This window comes from Malania oleifera, chromosome 2, assembly GCF_029873635.1.
Source record: "Malania oleifera isolate guangnan ecotype guangnan chromosome 2, ASM2987363v1, whole genome shotgun sequence".
Taxonomy (NCBI): Eukaryota; Viridiplantae; Streptophyta; class Magnoliopsida; order Santalales; family Ximeniaceae; genus Malania; species Malania oleifera.
The window spans coordinates 34,916,866-34,941,173 of NC_080418.1; the positions used below are offsets into that span (position 1 = coordinate 34,916,866).

At 38.1% G+C, this 24,308-nt stretch overlaps 1 protein-coding gene across 9 annotated transcripts in view; it reads right to left on the reverse strand.

Annotated features, from left to right (window-relative positions):
- LOC131149339 (uncharacterized) overlaps window positions 1-24,308 on the reverse strand; it is a 70,269-nt gene that overhangs the window by 14,850 nt on the left and 31,111 nt on the right. For 8 of the 9 annotated variants that reach the window (XR_009135201.1, XR_009135202.1, XR_009135198.1 and 5 more), the window contains one exon: window positions 19,976-20,329. Coding sequence is in view for 1 of the 9 variants with exons in the window: in XM_058099710.1 (XP_057955693.1) it covers window positions 20,069-20,329 (261 nt within the window). In the remaining 8 variants the exon portion in view is untranslated. Of the gene's footprint in view, window positions 1-19,970; window positions 20,330-24,308 lie in introns of those variants that run through there. The other variant, XM_058099710.1, reaches the window with a different exon arrangement.

Sequence of the window (24,308 nt, forward strand, 5' to 3'; positions counted from 1 at the left end):
TTATATTTTTAAGACACTAAGTTCAACAAACTATTCCCTTTTCAAAGTGACGGAGATTATCAAGTTTCAAAACTCCTTGTACAATACAAAAATCTTGCTAAAGTAGTCATGAAATTTCCTCTCGAGTTGAGTTTTACACCAATTTAATGCACCTAATGTCCAAAGAGAGTGCTAGAGGCAGGCAACCAACAACTTATCACCTCCGCATGCCCAGGACATACGACAGAGAATTGGTGGGTCGGCTACGACTAGAAGACAACAACATCCACTATTTTTCTTTGGATAAACAATTAACTAGAGAGAGAAGAGTAGAACAAGAAAAAAGAAGGAAAATATGGAGGATAAGATATCCTACCTATACATCATTGCTAAAGCTTGATTTACATTGCTGGCCCACAACCTAACAGTTGAAGCTTTTAGGTAAAGTGGAAATCTAACATGGTATAAGAGCTGGTTATCAGCAGGTCCTGGATTCAAGTCTTGTTGCCCACATATATTGTGTGGTATTTAAAAAATTATTGTATTCCCTGCGATGAGTGTTATTATAGTGTGTTTATCTCTCCACGTGCTATTGGGCTGCACGTGCGGAAGAGTGTTAAAGCTTGATATACATTGTTGTGCCACAACCTAAGCTTAAGTTTTTAAGTAAAGTGGTAATCCAACAATCAGAAAAGGAACTAACTAGAAAACTGGAAAATAAAGATTACAAAACATCTCTACTTCAGAAGCAACCCAGTCCCACTGTAGATTTGTCAGAAATAAATGCTGAAAAAAACCATTTGCCAAGACCCACAGCCAAGCAAGAAACACCATTCTATTCCAAAGCAAGTTAAGAGAAGTATCCAAGTTCTTAAAAGATTCTGGCATTTCTCCCCAACCAAATACACCAGAAGACAGCCAAAATTGAGCACTGCCATTCTCCTTTCCAAACCCCTTAAACAACAAAGAACAAAACGCTTCCTTAAGCCCCGTTTGGAACATCTTAAAAAATAATTAATTTTTCATAAAATTACTTATTTAAGTACTTGTGAGAATAATGTGGTGTTTGGTTTACACTTAAATAAGTACTTATTTCAAAAAGTACTTTTCCAAACTACTTTTTTTTATGGAAAAATAAGTCTTTTTTGAAAAACTATTTTTAAAAATAAATAGCACTTATTTGAAAAAGTAGTTATAATTAGTAATACTATAGATTACTTTTAGATTAGTACTTTTTCAAATAAGTGCTTTTTCAGATAAATTAGCTTTCCAAATGAAAGAGCAAGGGGCAAAAGGACCATGAGTCAAATGAGAAGAGAAAGTTATACAAAAAATTCCCCAGAAGAATCTCACCCCAAACTCTTCTGTCACACTCCATTTGGAGCTGAAAAGAATGAAGCATGCTGAGCAAAGGGACAAGCTTGCTGGTTTCTCTCATTAAGGCTCCTAAAAAATGAAAATCTAAAAGTGCTCGCTCTCTTGCAAGTGAAAGAAAGCAAAGATAGGGGAATCATGAAAAGAAGATAAATGAAGGCAAGGACTTGTATTAGCCAAAAGAGCCTCCCCTAAAAAATGATCCTCACATAAACAGATTCTCTCCCCACTAACAACACTGTATCTGACATGAGAGGGAAAAGTGTGATAAATTTGAGACAAGATTTTCCAAAGACTTAATGAGGTGATACTAACCCCAACTTTTTCACATCCCAGCTGTTTTGAAGAAGTCCAAATTTACTGCAATTATTCTGTGCCAGAGAGAATCGGGCTCACCCAACCAACCTCCTAGCAACGTTCTCAAAAATTGAGTCCCGAAAAGAATCAGCACTCGACAGTAGGGTTACCACTTAAAGGGATACTTAAATAAGTAATCGGCCAACTCAGAAAACCACAATCAGCTAACCTAACAAAGGACTTGGGTTGATTCCTATACCCACAATGCCACTCTTTAAGAAATTAACCCAGCACTTTTTCAAACACCAGCAAAATAATTAACATGTCAAATATTTTGTGAATGGCCAAATGAATTGGCCTTGAGTTCTGTATATTATATAGACTTTACAAGAATGCTATGCATAGGGGTGGCAAAATGGGCGGGCGGGCTGAGTCCGGGTGGGTTGTAAATGGATCAGGTCATAAGCGGGTTGGGTCGTAAATGGGTCACAACCATGTAAACTGTAACCCACCCGTTTATTAAACGGGAGGGTCACGGGTTACCCGTTTAAAAATAATTATATATTTTAATTTTTTTAATTTATTTTTTTACAAAAAGTACCCCTTATTTTATTTATTCAATCTTAAAAAAAACAAAATATAAAAAATAAAAAATAAAAAAAATAATGTAGATGGAGTCATGGAGATCTGAGGCCGGCCATTGTGTTAGGAGATCTGAGGCCGGCCATTGGCGGGAGAGCAAAGGAAGTCAACTTCTAAGATGGGAAGGTGACTGGGTAGAGCTTCAGGGCAATTTTGTTTGACAATTTGTTCTCCCTCGCTTTCTCTTTCTCTCTGCTCGTTGGCGGGTTCAGGAGACAACCTCGGGGGATTGGAGGCCCGAGAGAGGGAGTTTGAGGGTGAGATCGTGAGAGCACTGCGAGGGACTAAAGGAGATGAGAGTGAGGTTGAGTGAGAGGGAGTGAGAGGGAGATGGACTGTGGCGACGACATGCGGCGAGAGGATCTACGGCGACGACGTGGGCGTGCTGGTGCTAGGCTATCGGGAGAGGAACTGAGTCACAGAGGGTAGTGGGGGACTGGTAACTGACTCACTGGTGTGGGTAAGATTCATAAGAAATTAGGGTTGGGTTAAATATATGGGTAAATAAACGGGTCACCCGACCCGAACCCAAATTAACCTGTTTATAAACTGGCGAGTCACGGGTTGACCCGTTTATAAAAGGGTTGATTTCCATGAACCCAGACCTATTTTAACTACGCGGGTCACGGGTGACCCGTTGGGTCAAAACCCGTTTTGCCAGGCCTAGCTAAACATGGAAAGTAAATAAGGCCTAGCATGATTCTAGCCCTATACAAGTAAACTATAATCTATCAAGCCCTATACATGTAAACTAAATGTATGCTAACTGTACAAAATAATGAATTGAAATATAAGGAAATAAATATGGGCTGAAGTAAGGAAAAAAATCTTTTGCTCTGCTATGTGTTGTTCCGCTGACAGCCCCCCTCAAATTGATGCGGGTTGAACAACAAGCATCAATTTGCTACTTAGGAAGCAATGTCGATGACGAGTGAGAGCCTTGGTGAAGATATCTGCAATTTGTAATTCAATGGAAATGTGTGGAAGAGTGATAACACGAGCTTCAAATGCTTCATGGATAGAGTAACAATCAACTTTAATATGCTTCGAGCGCTCATGATGGACAGGATTGACCTTGATCTGGATAGCACTCGTATTATCAGCATGTAGAGGTGTAGGAGTCTCAGAAAAATCTAGCTTAGCAAGCAAGCCTCAAAGCCAAATAATTTCAGAACAAGCAAGAGACATCCCGCGGTATTCAAATTCCGTCTATGACTTGGAAACTCTGTCTTGCTTCTTACTCTTCCAAGAGATCAATGCATCACCTAAGAACACACACCAACCAGTGATGGAGCAACATGTATCCGCACAACCAGCCCAATCAGCATCACTATAAGCAGCAAGGTGAGTAGAATTGCCTGCAGGGAAGAATAAACCACAGGTAGAAGTGCCCTGAACATAGCGTATGATCCTACAGACAGCAGGCAAATGAAGATGACGAGAAGTCTAAAGAAACTGACTTGCTGTACAGCAAAAGAATTTTCTGGTCTAGTAATGGTGAGATAAACAAGGCTACCCACCAACTTCCAGTATAAACTGGGATCAACAAGTAAGTCACCCTCCTCTTTGCGAAGCTTAACATTTAATTCCATGGTGAGTATCAACAGAAGTACCCTTCTGAAGCCCCCGAGCATATGGTCAGGTGGTAAGGACTTGTCCCAAAAGGCCGCTTACAACGGTGGATCTGGGGTTCGAAACCTGCCACTTGCACCGCACATCCGAATTTACCTCCTACGTATTGGCTATGGGCATGGCTGGCGTAGGCGTGGGATTAGTTTGGTGCATAAGCCCAGGACACCTAGCGACATAAAAAAAAAAGTACCCTTCTGAAGGCCAGCTGTGGCCACCAAATCATTGGCATACTTATGTTGATTGAGTGAAATACCTGAGAGACTATGATTCACCTCAAGACCAAGAAAATAAGTGAGAGACCCACGATCTTTAATATGAAACGACTCTAAGAGATGAGTCTTGAGCTGAGAAAGTAAAGCAGAATCGGAATCAGTAAACACAATATCATCAACATAAACCAAAAGAACAACAATACCCATGTTTGATTTCCGAAGAAACAATGAAGTGTCATACTTGCTCTGTTTGAATGAATATTGTAATAAAGTAGTGCTGAATTTATCAAACCAGGCCCTCGGAGCTCGTTTGAGACCATAAAAAGAACGAAGAAGCTTAGCCACATGTGAAGTCGGAGAGGGAAACAAGCCCGAGGGTGGCTTCATATAAATACACTCTTTAAGATCCCTATGAAGAAAAGCATTCTTGACATCCATTTGATGTAATGACCACTCACTGGAAGCAACAATTGCCAGAATTGTACGAACAGTAATCATCTGGTCTCTTCATAATTGACACCACATTCTTGATTATTCCCAAGTGCAACAAGGCGAGCTTTGTATCGATCCAGACTTCCATCAAGTCAGACCTTGACTAAGTAAACCCATTTACAACCCAAAGGAACAATGGTGGGAGGACAAGGCTCAATGTCCCAGGTGTGATTGGCCTCTAGAGCGGCAATTTCTTCCTGCATAGCTTGTCGCCAACAATCATGCTTGGCAGCGTGCGAGTAGGAAGTGGGAATATCTAAATTGGAGAATGCAGCAGTAAGAGTTGAAACAGAGTTACCAGAACTTGAAGAGGGAAACCCATACCTGTTTGTGGGTACAAACACTCAAGAAGAGCGATGTACCAAAGGCTATGGAGGTGTTGCAACTGACTGAATATGGAGCATAGTAGGATCAGATATCGGATGAGCTACCGAAAGAGATTGTGGGTGGGGGTGCCGAGTATACACAATACCTAGTTTAAAACGAGAACTAACTAGATGAGGATCCGAGAACTGCACCTCAAAGGAGGGGAGAATCAAGGACTTAAATTTCAATCGAAATGTCGAAATTTCGAAAATTTCGGCTGTTCTTCTGAAATTTTCTGGAAATCATGTGGAAGAAAAAAAAAAAAATTTGGAGGGAGGAATTTCAGCACTATTCTGACTATTCTCGGATTTTTTTTTTTGCTTTTCCCACGTGATTGTGCACGTTGTGAAACCCGTGAGCTTACAGTGAAAAAAAACATCTCGCAGAGATACTCTGCACTGCAGATCCATTATTCAACCCAATAATTCCTCCGACCAATACACAAATTATTTGTATAAATTAACATGCATTCGGATACATACCTCAAGCTCAAACTCTCAAAGCCTTCTTCTTCCATCTTCAAACTTCAAAAAAGAAAACCTTTGATTCCAAATTTCTGCTGCCTCCTGCCTCCACCTTTGAAGTTCGAACTCCGAAAAGCACTAGCCTTCGAATCCCCTCCTGCCAGCCCTTCGAGCCTCTGCCTCTAGCCTTCGGCTTCACCCTCCACCTCCATCGTTGTTGGCGTCACACACAGTCGCAGCCAGCCGCAAGAACTCCAGCCTCCAATCTTCCTTTTTGCCGAGGCTCTCGCAGAGCTGCGAGCAAGAAACCGAGAGAAGAGAGACAAGAAACGAGGGACGAGAGTCTGTAGCTTCTGTCGCCCCTCCCTCCACAAGCAGCAGCAGCAGCAACTCCACAAAATAAAAGGGCTGCCTAAAGGCTGGTTTATATTTTAAATAACATGTTTTAACTTTTAAGTTTTTTTATTTACTCAAAATCCCCCTTGCCCCCAATATATTTACAGCAATGCCCTCCTCTCCCATTTACTATTTACCCCTTAGTTAATGTTACTAACTTACTAGTTACTACTTTACTGCTTTACTAGTATACTAAATAATAAGTTAGTATAAATGTATAATAAATAATTAGTTAATAACTAGTAAATTTAATAACTAAATAAAATTAGAATAATTTACTATTATTGTCTTATTATAGTATAAATTAATAAATTATTTCATTTATTTAAATATATTCATTTTAAAAATTTACTACTTAATAATAATTTTCTAAAAATTATCATTAATTTTGTAATTTTAATTTAATAATTTAATATTTCTCTTAGTAATTAATTTATCTTTATTTAGCATCTAAATATTTTTATTTTAAATTATAGAGTAACATCCAAATAATTTTATTTTTTTTTACAAATTTAGAGTAATTTAACACCTAATCAGTATAGCCTAGTAATTAAATAAATTAAAGTACTTATTAGCTTAATATAGTTTAAATTATTTCATTTATCTGACTAATTTAATTTCTATAATTTATTGGTAATTTTGTACATTATCATTAAATTTTGTAAATTTAATTTAATATTTTAATGTTTGTCTTATTTATTAATATTATATTGATAATAAAATATCTCAAATAATTTTATTTTAAAATTGTTGACTAATTTAACACCTAATTTTTGATTCATTATTACCTTGTAGGAAAGTAAAATTATCTACAAAAATGTCTGAAGGAAGAAAACAAGATCCAGCATGGGAACATGGATAATCAATGCCCAATGTCAAGAATGGATTTATTTGCAAATACTGCGGAATACAAATAAAGAGTGGTGGTGCAACAAGATTAAGAATGCACCTAACAAATTACGACCCGCAGCATAATATAAAATTCTGTGACAAAGTACCTCCAGAAGTTAAGCAGGAAATGAGAATTGTTTTAGAAAGAAAAACAAGCCAAAAAAATAAAAAGAATAGATCAAATAAAAAATGAATTGCGTGGGAACTTGATGCAATCACAACAAATTGATTAAGTTGATGATGTTGACAATATTGCATACCCGCCTGACATTTCTTCCTACGAAAGTTCTGCATGTCGTCAAGCATTCTATGCTTCAAAACAGACAGAATGGGAAAGAGACCAATCTCATAGGTTTGCAGGTAGGCAACAAAGAGGCAGTTCAGGGGCTGGTAGTAGTGCAAGGCAAACTCTGATGAGGCGATCTCAAAGTGTGAGAGAGCCAGAAATAGAGCCATATATTTCAAAGTCTTCTCAATATTACAAGTCAGATGCAGCAAAACAAAGAAACTTGAAAAATTTATTCAAATGAGGTAAAATAAAAGAAGAAATGAATAGGTTGATTTCGAAGTTTTTTATATATAATAATGTTCCACCTGAGAAGGCAAAATCACCTCATTTTAAAAACATGGTATGGGGTTGCCAATCAGCTGGAACGGGAGTCGATCCATCGACACCCTATGAAATCAGAACAAAATACCTTGATTTAGAGGTAAAAGAAATGGAAGACCACGTACAAGAAGTGAAGAAAAAGTGGGCTACGTATGGCTGCACTGTAATGTGTGATGGATGGACAGGCCCTACAAAATTATCCATCATAAATTTCATGGTTTACTCGAAAGGAAGCACAATTTTTCTAAAGTCGGTAGATGCTTCTGACAAAATAAAAGACCATGAATACATATATTCCTTATTAAAATATGTTGTACAAGAGGTAGGAAAGCAACATGTTGTCCAAGTGGTGACCGATAATGGTAGTGCCTACAAGAAAGCTTCAACTTGTATTGGACTCCTTGCGCCGCTCATTGTATTGATCTCATTTTTGAAGAGATCGGAAAAAGAGAGGTAATAAGAATAGTGATCTTGTAGGGGAGACAGATCACTAATTTTATATATACTCATGGATGGTTGCTTGCTAAAATGAGGGAGCACTGTCAAGGGGATATTGTGCGTCCAGGGGCCACACAATTTGCTACAAACTACATTGCACTTGATAGCCTACAAAAAAAAAGAGTAGGTTTAAAATCTCTATTCACATCTAATGAATGAGCTGAGCATGCTCTTAGTCGAACAAAAATGGGTAGAGAAATTGAAAGTACAGTTCTTAACCATCAATTTTGGGATAGAGTGGCAAAAGTTTGTAACATTTATGAGCCCATATATCAAGTATTGCGTATAGTTGACAGTGAAGTGTGGCCAACATTAGGAGTTGTATTTGAAGCAATAAGGGCGATGAAAGAGGCCATTGAAATAGGTGCAAGAAGTGCAAGATGGGTTCTCAAAGTCATCAATGACCGGTAGGAAAGAACCCTTGAACATCCTCTTCATGCAGCAGGTATAAAATATTTATAAATTTCAAGAAATTCATATATCAAAATACTTATTACATATTTATATTTTACTTTATTTGATTGGCAGCTTATTTCTTAAATCCAAAATGTCAATACAAAGAAGGTGTTGGGGAAGATCCTTATTCTCTTGATGCAGTTCACAAAGTTTTTAACACCCTTGAACCACATTCCTCGGGCATGGATCAAATTGGAAATGAGGTATATTTTTAAAATAAAATAAGTCTTAACCCATGTTTAATTATTCAATAACAATATTTTTTTTTAGATTATTATATTTATAGATGCTAAAAGAAGCTTTGGAGAAGCAGCTGCTAAAGCAACTAGGACAACCATGGCACCTGGTAAGTATTTTTATATAAATGTACAATACAAAATTACAAACTTCAAGTACAATCTACTAAGTAGTAAATACTAACTTGTGTTCTTAAAACATCTTGCACAGCTGATTGGTGGATGATGTATGGATCAAGTGCTCCAATCCTAAGAAAGCTAGCATTGCGCATTTTGTCACAAACCGCATCTTCATCAGCTTGTGAACGAAATTGGAGCACATTTGCACTCATTCACACAAAGCAAAGAAATAGACAAGCCTACAGCAGACTTCAGTAGCTTGTTTTTTGTTATTACAATATGAAGCTTCGAATAAGAGATATGGAGGCCGAAATGGACAAAGTGGCTGAACAAGATCCCCTGGACCTTCTTGACATATTAGTAGAATTGGGTGATAAGGATGAGTATCCACTTTTTCAATGGATTAGGCCATCCCATCTTGATGAACGAGACGGAAGTCCCCATCCACAAATGGCCAAGCATGCACAAGATGACTTTGGCATCGATGTTAATCAGGTAATGGTAGAAGAAGTAATATCTAGTAGTGATGATTCTCAAATGAATCTTGGATCTAGATATGGAACTTCATCCACTATGCGTCTATGCCCTCTGGTGGTGATGAGGATAATGACGACAATGATGCTGGTGGTGACGGATCTAACCCCAGCGGTAGCAGTGGGCAAGTGGTGATGGTGGGGACTGAGGAAATGAAGGATGGCAAGATTATAGACCAGAAGTGGAATATACACGCCCTTCCCAACTAGAAGATGAGGGTCCACAAAGAGAAACACGTCCAGTTGATAGGCAGTACAGTCATAGAAAAGGAAAAGGGAAGATGCATCAAATAGAAGAGGATACCTTTTCCCTTAATATGGAATCTATGAGTATAAGAACAGAGCACGACTCTAATAGTTATGGTGGTTATGAATCTACACAGAACAGCTCCTCACAATCTACATATGGCCACCCGTTTTCACATGCAAATGAGCAGGCACAACAATATGGAAATTGGCAACCACTTGTCTATGGGTATGGACAAACAGGTCAAGAATATGGGTATGAGTATGACCAGTATGTAAATGCAAAACAATCCTATGAACATACACAACAAGTAGAACCTGCAAGAAGAAATCCTAGCACACGAAGATCTTCTGGCCGAGTAGAAACTGCCATGAACCAGATGACTACGAAGGAGTATGAACAACACATGTACACCTATACTCAATATTTTGGAAATTATATGACATGGAGTGATTATTGTAAACAATATATGTCATCTCGAAATCCTAATGATAGGGATAGGAGAGATGACTTTGAGCCACCAAGAAAGTCCACGTGGTATTAGATCATTAAATGTATAATTTTTATTGAAAATGTAGTTGTTTAAATGATAATTTGTTGCCTTAAATCTTAAAGGAATAGCTTCAAAACTTTATAATCATTTGAATGTTCTTTTGTTCATAGTTTGTTTCGCGATATGCAGTTTAATATCCTACACACTAGAAACTTGTCATATATGCATTTTTTTAATGTATTTTGATACCATATTAAGCATAATCATCTATTCTAATATTTCCTAAAGTTTTATTGTAAATTTCCATCATTTACTATCAATTTCCGTAATTTCTTTAAATCGAAATCGAAATTTCCGTAAATTGAGATCATCGAAAAATCGAAATTTAAGTCCTTGGGAAGAATCACAGTAGGAGAGGACGGTACAAAGGACACAGGAAGGAAATGTTGATTTTCAAAGAACATAACATTCCTAAAAATGCATGTACGATGTAATGTAGGATAATAGCAAACAAATCCCTTTTGACACACATTGTATCCCAAAAATGCATATTGAACAGATTGAGTAGATAATTTATGTCGCTCATGAGGAGGTAAATGAACAAAACATACACAACCAAAGGTACGGAGGTTATCATAACAAGGTTGCTCAGCAAATAAACGGAAATAGGGAGACTCCATGAGTTGGACTTGAGAAGGTAAACGATTAATCAAGTAGCAGTTTTCAAAGCCTCAACCCAAAACAAGGATGGAACAGAGGATTCTAGCAATAGAGTATGGACCACATCTAGGAGATGACGATTTTTCCATTTGGCTACTGCATTCTATTGGGGAGTTGCAGGACATGAACGTTGATGAATAATGCCTTTAGAAGCCAAAAATGCTTGAAACTCAGTAGACACATATTCACCACCAGAATATGTGCGTAATGTCTTAATAAAAGCAAAAAATTGATTGTCAAGATACACTAAAAACTCAGTGAAAGTACAAAAACATTAGATTTAGAGCGAAAAAAGTAGACCAAAGTAAATCTGCTATGATCATCAATGAAAGTCACATAGTATTTAAATTTTTCATGTGAACTAACTGGGGAAGGTCCCCAAACATCACTATGGATAAGCTCAAAACACTGAGAAGCTCTACTAGCATGTAAAGGGAAAGGAAGAGTTTTGCTTGTACCAAGTTTGCCAGAGGCACACTCAAGAGATAAAGAAGAACATTCTTTACTACTAAGCAAACTAGAGTTCAATACATGAGATAAGATCTAAGTATTGGGATGGCCTAAACAACGATGCCACACCATACTAAGATCTGAAACATTATTACTAGCAAAAGACTTAACAGAAGAAATTGGAGAACGTGTTGGATCAGGGAAAAGTCGTGGAAACAAGCGCCCCACTTTAGGTCCCTTCGCGATCGGCTCCCCCGTTACCTGGTCCTGCACAACACAACCATTACCAGAAAAATTAACAGAACAATTGTTATCAACTAATTGACCAATAAAAATAAGATTTGTGGAAAGCTAAGGAGCAAGAAACACATTAGTGAACTTAGAAGAGGCATCTCCGACAGCAACTATTGGCAAAGAGCTGCCATTGGCAGTCTAAATAGCAGATTGACCAACGTAGGGCCGAACATGACACAAGATAGTGGGAATATTTGTCAAGTGATTAGAGGCACCCTAGTCCGCATACCAAAGATAAGTAAAATTGTTACCTTGGAGCCCCATTGCTGATAATGCCAAAATTAACATCTGTTGCACCATTTCAAGTGTGCAGTAATTCGCTGGAGGAGGTACATGAATAGAGAAGTCACCTAAAGAAGAGCCAGGGGCCGCAAAAGTCATTGTGGGGGGTACACTAACAAAAGTCTAGAATGCTTGGGCCTGACGATTCTATGGGCAGATATGACATTCTTTGATAATGTGACCCTTCTTCTTGCAATAAGAGCATAATTTCTTAGAACAATGAGTAGTGATATGTCCAAATTCTTTGCAAGCAAAACAATGCAAAGTGCTAGAATGTGCAGGCGGCCCTCGTCATTGAACAACATAAGCCAAAAGGACAGACCCAAAACTACCATGAGATTGTGCCAGAGTAACTTGAGTACTAAGTCGTTGTTCTTCACAAAGTAACTCACCAAAACAAACATGCAAAGAAGGAACAGGAGAGCGATTTAGCAAATACGAGCGAAGAGATTCATACTCGGGGTGGAGTTTCATTAGAAATTGAACACAACGACTAGTCTCGTGAAGACATTGAATAATGGGAAGAGAAGTCATAGGAACATCTGCAGTAACCAGATCAGAATATTCATTCCAAAGAGTCATAAACCCCGAATAATAGTCTTGGATGGAATCATTGTCATGTTGAAGCATGGCAATCGCATGCTCTAACTGAAAACAATGGGCACTGTTATCTTGATGATATACTGTTTTTAAATAAGTCCACATGGATTGAGCGGTGCGATAAGGTCGCAAGTTGGGGGCAATATGCGGCTCAACCGAGCCAAGAAGCCAAGACATAATCCAAGCATCAAGCACAGCCCATGAAAGACAAGCTGTGGTCTCCTTGCATTTATCAAGATTGGGTGCACAATCCATGCCATCAATATGAACCCAAAGAAAAGCCCACGTAGAATAATTGTTACCCGTAAACTTAGCACACATAGGTGCGGAGTCCATGCTAAATAAGGGAGAAAATCGAGAAGACCAAAAAAAAAAAAAAAACAGACTCTGTCAAAAGAATCAAACCACCAGAAAATCTAGAAGCCCAAAATAAACAATGCAGGTGCAAAGAAAAACCAAGAACACCTCCCTGCACTAAAAATTAGATCTTGAACCAAAAACCTGCTGTGCCGAGAAGATAAATGCCAGAAACAGCAACAAAAAATTGTTGCCTGCATGCTGAGAGTCACAAAAAACAACAACAGAAACTGGAGAAATAAGTGGCAAACCAGAAGCCTGTTGTGCCTGCTTGCCGAAAGTCACAACACTGCTTGCCGAGAGTCACAAACAGCAACAAAAACTGGAGAAATAAGTAGCAAACCAAAAACCTGCTGTGCCTGCTTGCCAAAAGTCAAAAATAGCAACAGAAAACTGTTGCCTGCTTGGTGAGAATCACAAGGACATAAACTGAAGGAATAAATGACAACCCAAAAACCTGCTGTGCCGACAGCCACGCAGCCACAGAAGTACCAAAAGAACAGAGAAAAATTCCAGAAGAGAAAACAAAGCCACAACAGCCATGAAACCAAGAAGACAAAAAATTGAAGGGAAAAAAAAACCTAGCAGTTGGCTGGCTCTGATACCATGTCAAATATTTTGTGAATGCCCGAATGAATTGGCCTTGAGTTCTGTATATTATATATAGACTTTACAAGAATGCTATACATGGAAAGTAAATAAGGTCTAGCATGATTCTAGCCCTATACAAGTGAACTATAATCTATTAAGCCCTATACATGTAAACTAAATGTATGCTAACTGTACAAAATAATGAATTGAAATATAAGGAAATAAATGAGGGTTGAAGTAAGGAAAGAAATCTTTTGCTTTGCTGTGTGATGCTCCGTTGACATAACATACTAGAAAAGCTACCCATATCCTCCAAAAGAAAGAGAATGGCATCATCAGCAAATTGCAAATGCGATATGAGTAAGTTTTCAAGGCCCACCTTGATCATGTCCCCCAAGTCTATCAAAACCTCTATCAATCATTCAACTCAGAGCATCAGCCACAATGGAGAAAGGAGGGAAAGAGGCTCACCCTGCCTTAAACCCCTACAAGCACTAAACCCAAGTTTAGCTTCCCCTTTCACAAGAACAGAGAGGCTACAAACAAATGCAACTCCTAATCCATGTCGTCCTCCATCTTGCACCAAAACATTCTCTATCCAAGAAATCCCAATTAACAAGTTCAAAAGCTTTTCAATTCCAATTTCAAAACCAGACCCCTTTTCTTTCTTCTAACAGCATCTTCAACAAGCTCATTAACTACTAGAGCCGCATATAAAATCTGTCTATTACCAATGATTGTACTCTGGCTATAGGGAACAGTATCCACCAAGACACTAGACAGTTTCTTAGATAACACTACGCAATGAATCACCAGACTAATTAGCCTAAAACCCTCGACTCTAGTAGCAATATCTTTTTTAGGCACCTGGGAAATGAATGTGGAACTAGAGCTCCTACCCACAATCCCATTGTAGAAAAACTCATTAACATCTATAAAAATATCATCCTTCAAAAATTTCCAACCATCCTGGACCAAATCAAAATCCTGCATCTCTAATTTCCTTCTATCTGACTCTCATATTAATCTCTGCATGTTACAGTCATCTTCTGAATCATTGATCATACAATACACTCTAGGGAAATTGGTTTGACATGCTTATTGATGGTTACTTATATTTTTCAAAATTTGTTTATCATGCTTTTGCTTCATGATTTACTGATAAATTCTCCGAATTGTTAGGTGGTATGTATTTTATTTGATTAACAAATATTATAGCTTTGTCAGTTGCATTTTACCTTGAAGCCTCTATATATTCCTTAAGTTGTGACAAACGCAGCAAACATGAATCAAATTTGTTTGTTTCAAAATTTTCCTCCTCAAAAGGCCTATTGATCCACATTGCTTTCTCACTTGAAATAGAGCACCAATCCAACCCCTCAATCATAGCCCTACCTCCCTATCGTCAGGAAAAGAGATTAATGTAAAAATCAGTAACTTGCAATGCAAACAGGGTCCCTAGTAATCATGTCCCTATCATCCTCTGATTCTTTTTTAAAATTCCTCCTCCTCCTCCTTCCACTTGCCACTCGATGAAAGAGTCTCAGTATTACATTACAATCTCCCTCCACAACCAAATTCAATCTAGACTTCTACCTCTGATTAACCTCTTCCCTCAAAAGAACCTGCTCAAACTCATTAGACAACTGAACCCTTCTACCCACAAAATATACTGAGAGAGGTCCCTCTGCAGCCAACCGATCTATACCACCAAGTTCTTTTCTTTTTTTTCCTAGAATGCAAATTGCCAAAAACCTCCAAATACCAAGTTCTAAATTTATCTTTCAAAAATTTCAACCATCACATAAAGCAAAAGCCTTCCCACCCTCCGCATTACACTCTCCCCATCATTCTTTAGCCAACCTCTGAAAGCCATTGCTAGAAGTTATTTATGCCTTCTAGTATTATTATTATGGAATATGTTAGTATGTTAATTAGTGAGAGTTAGTAAGGGTATTATTGTCATTAAAATGTATTTAATTTGTATTATAAATTAAGGAAGAGACCTATCTTCAAGTTAGGTCATTCCTTTCAATCAAATCTTAAAATGGTATCAGAGCATGATCCAACTTAAACCCTATTCCCCTCAGTTGTCGCCGGAAAACATCATTCCCACAGCTGTCCTTCGCAGATCCACCTCCATCCCATATTATTTCACAAAAACAACCATACACCCATAAACAGAACCACTTGAAGCATAACCCCACAAAATCCGATCGCTGGAGGAGCCCCCACACACCCCCATGCGCCAGCCAAATGCAGACAGGACCAACCCCACATGCCGGCACATGAGTGAAGTTCTGGCCACTTTTTCCTTTTCTTTTCCTCTGCCATGTTCTTTTTCCTTCTCTAGACTATATTATCAAGCTTATGGCCAATTTTTTGCTCAAAAATTTAACCTTTTTCGACCATGCACTCGCAGTATTCCATTAATCTCTATTCAAAGTTTGTGAAGGCTTCTTTGTGAGTTTTTTGTCGTGGCAGCATTCATACGTTCAGTTGTGAGGCTGTGGCAGTGCTGTATTTGTCGGTGAGTTGTTCACCTTGTCCGTGGTTGTGTCAGTGCTTCACATAGTCTGCAATTGTCCCATTTTGTTTTGATTGTTCTTCTTGTTTTGGTGTGGTTGCTGATTTGTGAGTGTTGGTATGGAATCTATGAATCCCAAAAATGTGTTTCCTACATCGCTGCCACAAAAAAACGACTAAAAAGTTGGATGGAAAGAACTATGTTCAATGGTCTAAGGCTGTTCGGATATATTTAGCAGGATTAGGGAAATTTGACCACTTGCTCAAATCTGATCCTTCTGATGAGAAGAGAAAAGGCATGTGGGTTCAAAAAGATGCCTTGATTGTTTCCCTCTAAAGGAATTTGACGGAGCCACAGATTGCACGGAAGTGTATGCATCTAGATATGTGCAAGGAGATTTGGGATTATGTCAAACTTCTATACTGCAGTAACATTACATGTAAGTATGATTTATACTAGGATTACTTTTAGTTACAACAAGGAGATGGGAGTATTGCAGATTATTTTGGAGAGCATATTCATAAGGAGCTTAACGTCGTGGAGCCTATAACTGCTAACATTCATGAGATGCAAAACCAGAGGGAGCAGATAACATTTCTTCATGTTCTAGCAGGCTTGAGACCCGAGTTTGAGGCAGCCCGGTCCCAAATACTTACTAGTGTCGAATTGCCATCATTTGCCGATATTTATTCTCCTGTCCTTCGTGCTTCCTTTAGCACGCATTCTCTTGCTCTTGCATCTAGCTCTGAGAGGACAACCTTTGCTACACAGGGTGATTCTAGCTCTCTACCGAACAACTGCAAAAGTTATCAAGGTGATTCGAGTGGTCGTAGTGGTAGAGACGGACGAGGTAGAGGTACTCCTCACAAGTGCATTCATTGTGGACGGAGTAATCATAGTATTGAGTAGTGTTGGGATCTTCACAGCAAACCTTCACATGTTTCCAATGCAGCCACCACTGATTTCACACCTTTGGGGGCAGCCAATCTAGCCACCATTGATTCCTCACCTTTGGGGCAATGTACTATATCCATGTTGGAGGAAGAGTATTCCAAGCTCTAGCAATATCAAGCGTCACAACAAGTTTCTCTTCCCATTGCATCTATTGCCCAAATAGGTAATCACATAGTATGCCTATCATGCAGTACTTGTCGTCCCCGTCCTTGGGTTATAGACTCCACCACCACTGATCATATCACAGGTATAACTACCTTCTTCTCCACTCTTCAATATCCTGCATATTTAACTTTTGTTACTCTTGCTAATGGACCCACCACTGCAGTCAAGGGAATTGGGACTATAAATCCCACTTATTCGTTTTTTCTTTTTTTGAGTTTTATATATTCCCAAATCTCCTTTCAATCTTATGTCAGCTAGCAAAATTACTAAATCCATGAATTGTTTAGTAACATTCTTCCCTGATTTTGTGGTTATTCAACATTTGAAGATGAGGAAGATGATTGGCAGAGGGTGTGAAGCTGGTGTACTCTATCACTTTGAGCCATTATCTCCTTCTACCGACTGTACTGCTACTGCCACACATTTCCAAATTCATTGTCGCCTTGGTCATCCTTCATTGGAAATGTTAAAATGTCTTGTTCCTAGTTTGAGTTCAGCCTCTGGTCTCCATTGTGAGTCTTGTCAATTAGGAAAGCACCATTGTGTTCCTTTCGCTTCCTGAGTCAATAAACGGGCTGCAAGCCCTTTTATGTTAGTTCATTCTGATGTTTGGGGTCTTGGTAGGGTTGTGTCCAAGTTGGGTTTCCCGTAATTTGTAACCTTTGTGGATAATTATTCAAGAATGACTTGGTTATATTTAATAAAAGATCGTTCTGAGTTATTTCATGTATTTTTTACCTTTTGTTTTGAAATAAAGACTCAATTTGGTTTGCCAGTTCAAATACTTCGAAGTGATAAGGCTTGAGAGTTTTTCAATGCATAATTCACTACTTATATAACTTAGTTTGGTGTTCTTCATCAATCATCCTGTGCCCACACTCCTCAACAAAATGGGGTTGCAGAGAGGAAAAATAGACATCTTCTTGAAATCACTCGCGCCTTACTTTATCAAATGCATGTACCTAAAGTGTTTTGGAGTGATGCTATACTTACTACTTGTTATTTGATCAACAAAATGTCATCCTCTGTTCTTAGTGGTAAAATTCCCTGCTCGATTTTCTTTCCTAATTCACCTTTATTTTCTCTTCCTTTTCATATATTTGGTGTGTGTCCTTTGTTCATCAACTAACTCCTAGGGTGGATAAATTGGATCCTCATGCTACAAAATGCGTCTCTCTGGGCTACTCACATACTCAAAAGGGATATCGTTGTTATAGTTTTGTGTTGCATCGCTTCTTTGTTTCTACCAATGTTACCTTTTTTGAGCCTACACCTTACCACACCCAATCACTAGGCGCTTCTAAGCTCAATGAGTCTCTTCCTTTGCCTAATCTTCCAAATTCTGGGTTGTTGTCCTTGCCCAATGAACCATATGAGTCTCCATGTAGTTTGAGTCCTTCTCATCATCTTGATCATCCTAATTTGCAGGTATATTTACGACGACGGCTCCAAGGAAGAGAGTCTCCTCTAGCTTCTACTACCACGCCTTTGGTTTCCTCGTCTGATGATAATACTTCCCATGATGTTGATCCTCCTATTGTTGTTCAGAAAGATAAACGCACATGTACTCAACATCCCATTTCCAAATATGTTTGTTATGACACCTTATCACGCTCCTATTGTTGTTTTGTTACTACTCTATCATCTACTACCATTCCTAAATTTGTTTAAGCCTTGGCCCATTCTAGGTGGAGGGATGCTATGGATGAAGAGATGAATGTTTTACATGACAATGGTACTTGGGACTTGGTACCTCTTCCTCCTGACAAGTTTGTGGTTAGTTGTCGCTAGGTTTACACTATGAAAGTCAACCCTCATGGTTCTCTGGCCCATCTAAAGGCCTGTCTTGTTGCTAAGGGATACACTCAAGTGTATGGTCTGGATTATTTTGATACTTGTTCACCAGTTGCCAAACTTACATCGATACGTCAATTCATCTCCTTGGCTACTACTCGTCACTGGCCTCTGCATTAGTTAGATGTGAAAATGCCTTCTTGCATGGTGACCTTGAGGTCTTTTATATCGTGAATTCGTGATCAAGGTCACACTTATATCCATTGATATACAAATGCATATAGAGTTGGATCGCCTTCCGACCAATGATCCACAATCGGGTACTATATCTTGGTTGGTGGTAATTTGGTTTATTTGAAGAGCAAGAAACAACCTATGGTAGCAAGGTCAAGTGCTGAATCAGAATATAGAGTTATGGCTCACACTGCTTATGAACTTGTATGGTTGAAAAACATGTTGGAAGAATTGGGTATTTCTCATTCTCAGCCTATGACGTTGATGTGTGATAATCAAGCTGCCCTTCATATTGCCTCCAACTTGGCCTTTCATAAGCAGACGAAGCACATTGAAGTTAATTGCCACTTTGTTTGGAAACAGAAGCTCATTACAACTGCTTATGTGAAGTCAGATATGCAGCTTGCTGATTTGTTTACCAAAGCATTGGGGGGTGCTCATGTTAAATTCATTTGTAACAAGCTAAGAGCATATGACATTTATGCTCCAGCTTGAGGGGGAGTGTTAAGAGGTTATTTATGTCTTTTAGTATTATTATTGAGTGTGTTTGTATGTTAATTAGTGAGAGTTAGTAAGGATATTATTATCATTAGAATGCGTTTAATTTGCATTATAAATAGAGGGAGAGACCTATCTTCAAGTTGGGTCATTCATTTTAATCAAATCTTCATGATATGTCAACCACATATTTTCAAAACAAAACAGAGTTGGACCCCATTTTTTAGGATTTGATTCAAGAACTACAATCTCTTTTTGTGTGCAATAACTCAAATTTCAAAAATATATTTGCATTAAGGTGTCCATTGGTCGCAGATCATATGCTATTCCCTCTCTAGCACATTCTTACTAAAGTCACATGGCTTATTCTAACACAAATTTATTTGGAATATATATATCTTGAAAGCCTACTAACCAAAAGATTTGAAACAAAAAGAAAGGGAAGAAACAACAGTTAAACATATGAAAGTCAAGGTCAAGAAAATAGTAAAGTTAATTGAAATAAGTAAAATATTCAAAAAAAAAAAAAAAATACATTATCTTAGAGATGCAGGTTACAAGTGAACCTAACCTGAGCTTGAATAGGACCTGTTGTAATGAATCTGCCTCGTGTAGTTCATAAGGGATATAAATCATCACTTAACCAAATTCTGGGATTTAAATCCTAACTGCATTCGAAATCTCTCATCCGAATTTCTTCCCTTGACAAGACCTGCAAAGTTGTGCCTTTAATAAGCCAGGCAGTGGGTTCTGGTTGATGTTCAAATGGCTTAAGAGGATGTAGACTCTGATCCTCCAGTTGAACGCCATAAATGAATGGAAGCCTTAGCGTGAGAAAACTCTCTGGCGGTAAGATTACTTGGCATCCAAGGCTGAACTGCAACTTTTGTTCAAGGTCTGAAGCAGATGTAGGTAGGCATGATGCCTACAAATAAAAGATGCTTAGTCAAGAAGAACAGACCTACAATTTTCGAAAATGCGCCCAAAACCAAAAGACTGCATGATAACAAAGCTTGCATCACAACAAAAAGATATGAAGATACTATGTAAGCCACAGAGATAAGAAAAATGCCTACACATAAAAGATAGTTTCATCAAGAAGAAAAATTTACATAATTTTTCAAAATGCACCAAAAAAACAAGTAGAGTGTAAGACCACATGTAAAAAAATATTTTTAAAAAACCAAGATCAGACTGGAATGGATCACTTAACCAGTTCGGACATATCAGAAAATTGGATGTGAAGTGAACTGGAGTCAAGCTGGCTGAAATCGAATGTCTCGGCCTGACTAGGACGTAGTCAATAGACCAGCTGGGTTGGATCCAATCCCTTACACTAGAAATATATAAGCTGCAGCAAGCAGACTTGAACCCCAAACCTCATGAAATTTGAGTTAATGTCTTACCGCAATGACAGATGAGGGGCTTCGAAGTTTGAACACTAATGGAACAAATTACATGCAACAGATACATATAACACGCGAATTAATTAAATCCTTCACTCTTTTATTAATTAAATTTTTAAATTTTAATTAAATCAAACATTTTTCACACTACCTTTTAATATTTCTTTGATTCAACTCCTCCGACACATACATAATATAACATGTGAATAAATTAAATCCACTATTATATTAAGCAAATTTTTAAATTTTAACTGGATTAAACATTTTTCACACTACATTTTAATTTTTATTTGATTCTCCTCCTCCCCTCTACTAGTAAAAGCAGTACTCCTCCTCTACTGCTAGAGCAGCAGTGGCGGTAGTAGGAGGGCAAATCTTGGTTTAAGGCCACAAAAGGGATTAGGCAAGGTAACCCTCTTTCCCCGTTTTTGTTCGTTTTAGTGATACTTTGAGTAGGATGGTGGATAGGGCAGCAACTAGAGGTTTAGAGAGAGTTTGGAGGTGGAGAGAGAGGGGTCCAGGATCTCGCACCTTCAGTTTGTTGATGATACTCTCTTCTTTTTGTAGAGGATCAAAAACACTCTTTTATGAATATTTTGGGTCTCCCTCACGTTCTCGAGAAGGTATCTAGGCTTAAGATCAATATGAGGAAGAGCGGTAACACGGCTATCAATATGCCTGTTGAGAGTGATAGTCTAGGGAGTTATTTGATGAGAAAATGAGGTGTAGTGTTTTAAATTGGCCATGGTCCTATCTTGGGGTTCCTGTGGGGGGTGGCAATAGATCTGCTAGCTTTTGGGATCCCATTGTGGAAAGGGTTTCCAAGAGATTGAACGAGGGGAAAGAAGCTCTTTTTCTCTTGATGGTAGAATAATGCTTATCCAGGCTCGTCTTTCTAGTATCCTTTATTTTTTTTCAATTTTCAAGATTTTGGTGGGGGTTGCTTGCTAATAAGATTCAGAATATTATGAGGGATTTCTTGTGGTTGGAGGTAGGGGGTTTTAGGGATCATTTGGTAAGTTGGGGAGTGGTGGGTAGGACTAGACAGGAGGGTGGTTTGGGTGTTGGAAATTTGGTGTCCAAAAACACAACTTTTTTTGGCTAAGTGGTTTGGGTGATTTGCACAAGAGAATTCTTCCCAATGGCATTTAGTTAAAAGTAAATATAGATTAGACGGGAATGCGTGGATACCGATTTGAGATTTAGATGTTCTTTGGAAAGTTCGTGGAAAGCAATTTCTCAAAGTTATCCCCTCTTCATTACCTATATTAAATTCCTAATGGGAAAAGGTAGTAAAATCTGTTTTTGGAAAGACCCTTTAGGGAATGTAGCTTTGTCCACCTCTTTTCCACGCCTTTTTTGCCTAAGCTCAGGACAGGATGGTTCCATTTCTTCTTTTGTTGTTGATCCAAGAGGTCCTTTGCCTTCTTGGGATTTCCATTTTCGTAGATCGTTAAACAATAGGGAGTTGGAAGAGCTATCCTCTTTGCTAGCCTTGTTGAATAACTGTCGTTTTTCTTTAAAGGAGGAAAGGTCGTCTTGGTCTCTGGATCCTTTGGTGGTATACTCCTACAAATGTTTTTTGTGATTTTTGGAATAAGTCTAATTTACCTTTTCCTATCTATAGTTCCATTTGGAAGGCCAACGTCCCCTTTAAAATCAAGGCTTTTATTTGGTTGGTTGCACTTGATAAAATTAATACCAATAACTTGCTGCAGGCTAGGAGACCTTTGACAGCTACATATTTAGACATCTATGCTCTTTGTTTTAATTGTTCAGAATCTTCATCGCATTTGTTCATTCATTGTGAATATGCTTGGAGGGCACATTTGTTCATTCGTTGTGACTATGCTTGGAGGGTTTTGAATAAGTTATTTGGTATTTTAGGTCAATTTTGGGTGAGTTCTGAGACAGTGGAGGACTTTTTGGCAGTGTCTTTTGCTGATTTTGGCAGGAAAAAGGAAAGGGCATCACTCTGGAAATGTATTTTTTTTTTTGCAGTATTTTGGGGGCTGTGGATGGAGCATAATGTGCACATATTTCTTGAGAAGAAGCCATCTCTTTTTCCGATTTGCAAAAAGATACATTATTTGGCTCCTCTTTGGTGCGTTGGGCAGGGGTTTTTAAGGGGGAGATCTTTTCTGATATTCAACGCGATCAGCATTATATGTTGGAGTGTTGGTTTGTCGTGGTTTTCCTCTCCCTTGATGTCATTTTCAAGTTGTTTCTTTGGGTTTTTTATCTGGATTTTCCAGACTATGTTAAGGAGATGTCCTATTCTCCTAGCTTAACATTCTTATTCTATCAATGAAATTCTTCTTTTACTATCAAAAAAAAAGTCCGATTTAAAAGACTTGAAAAAGTACAACAAAAATGGACTTGAGTGTTGCAATTAATTATTTTTTTTACTCTAATTAACTAATAGCTAATAGATATTCTTTTTGATAAATCATAACTAATAGATAATTATGACCATCATCTTTGAAATATGTGTTCATGTGTGTGCATACTGGATCAATTGATGACTTCGGCCCACCAGTCCAACCGGCCTAACTATCCCACTGACTGTACCAAGTTGGTCACAAGTCCACATTTTAAAACTATGGTGCCAACAAGAAAGATATCCAAATATTGTGCAACTCGCATCATTATCAACCAAGTTGTGAGCCCCAAGGCTTCATATGATTTTAATGACAACAGAATATAGTCATACATAATTAATTTACCATCTTTGAAAGATTTCATTCTTCAATTATTAAATTGTAACGGACTCTGAAACATTGGTCAATCAGCCGACTTACTCAAGTGTATAAGATCACTGCAAAGGTTCTAGTGGATAGGTTAAGTTCTAGAGGCAGAAAGTGCTTTATGGGAATATATAAATGCTATTTAGGGAATATATAAATGCTATTTTAGTAGCAAGTGAGGTCTTTGAGGGGTTCGTAGGAGGAAAAAAAGGATTCAGCATTTAAAGTACACTTTGAAAAGGCTTGTGACATAGAAAGTTAGAATTTTCTTGGTAAACTATTTATGAGGAAAGATTTGGGTGAATGATGGCAGGCTTGAATGAGGAGGTGCTTGTCTAATGCCTCTTTTTCAATTATTATTAATGCATAAATCATAGTTTAGGGTTTGAAGGGGGTTACGCAAGGGGATCCAATTTCTCCTTTTTTTTGTTTGTTCTAGTGGAAGATGCCTTGGGTAGTATTCATAGGGGTATAGAGGGTTTGTAAAAGGGATTGGGGTACGTAGTGAGGGGGTTGTGTTGTCTCATCTTCAATTTGCAGACGATATTTGAAGATCATAGGGAATTTTTTTTTTTTTTTTTTTTTTTCTAAATGTTCTTACCATTTTGCAAGTTGCAACTGTTTGAGAGGGTTTCTTGTTTGAAAATAAATTTGCAGAAGAGTGGTATAGTGGTATAGCTTGTATTAATTTCATCATGTCTAAATCTTTGGATTTGTCCTCTTTAGCTAAGTCTTGTTTTCTAGATTGGCC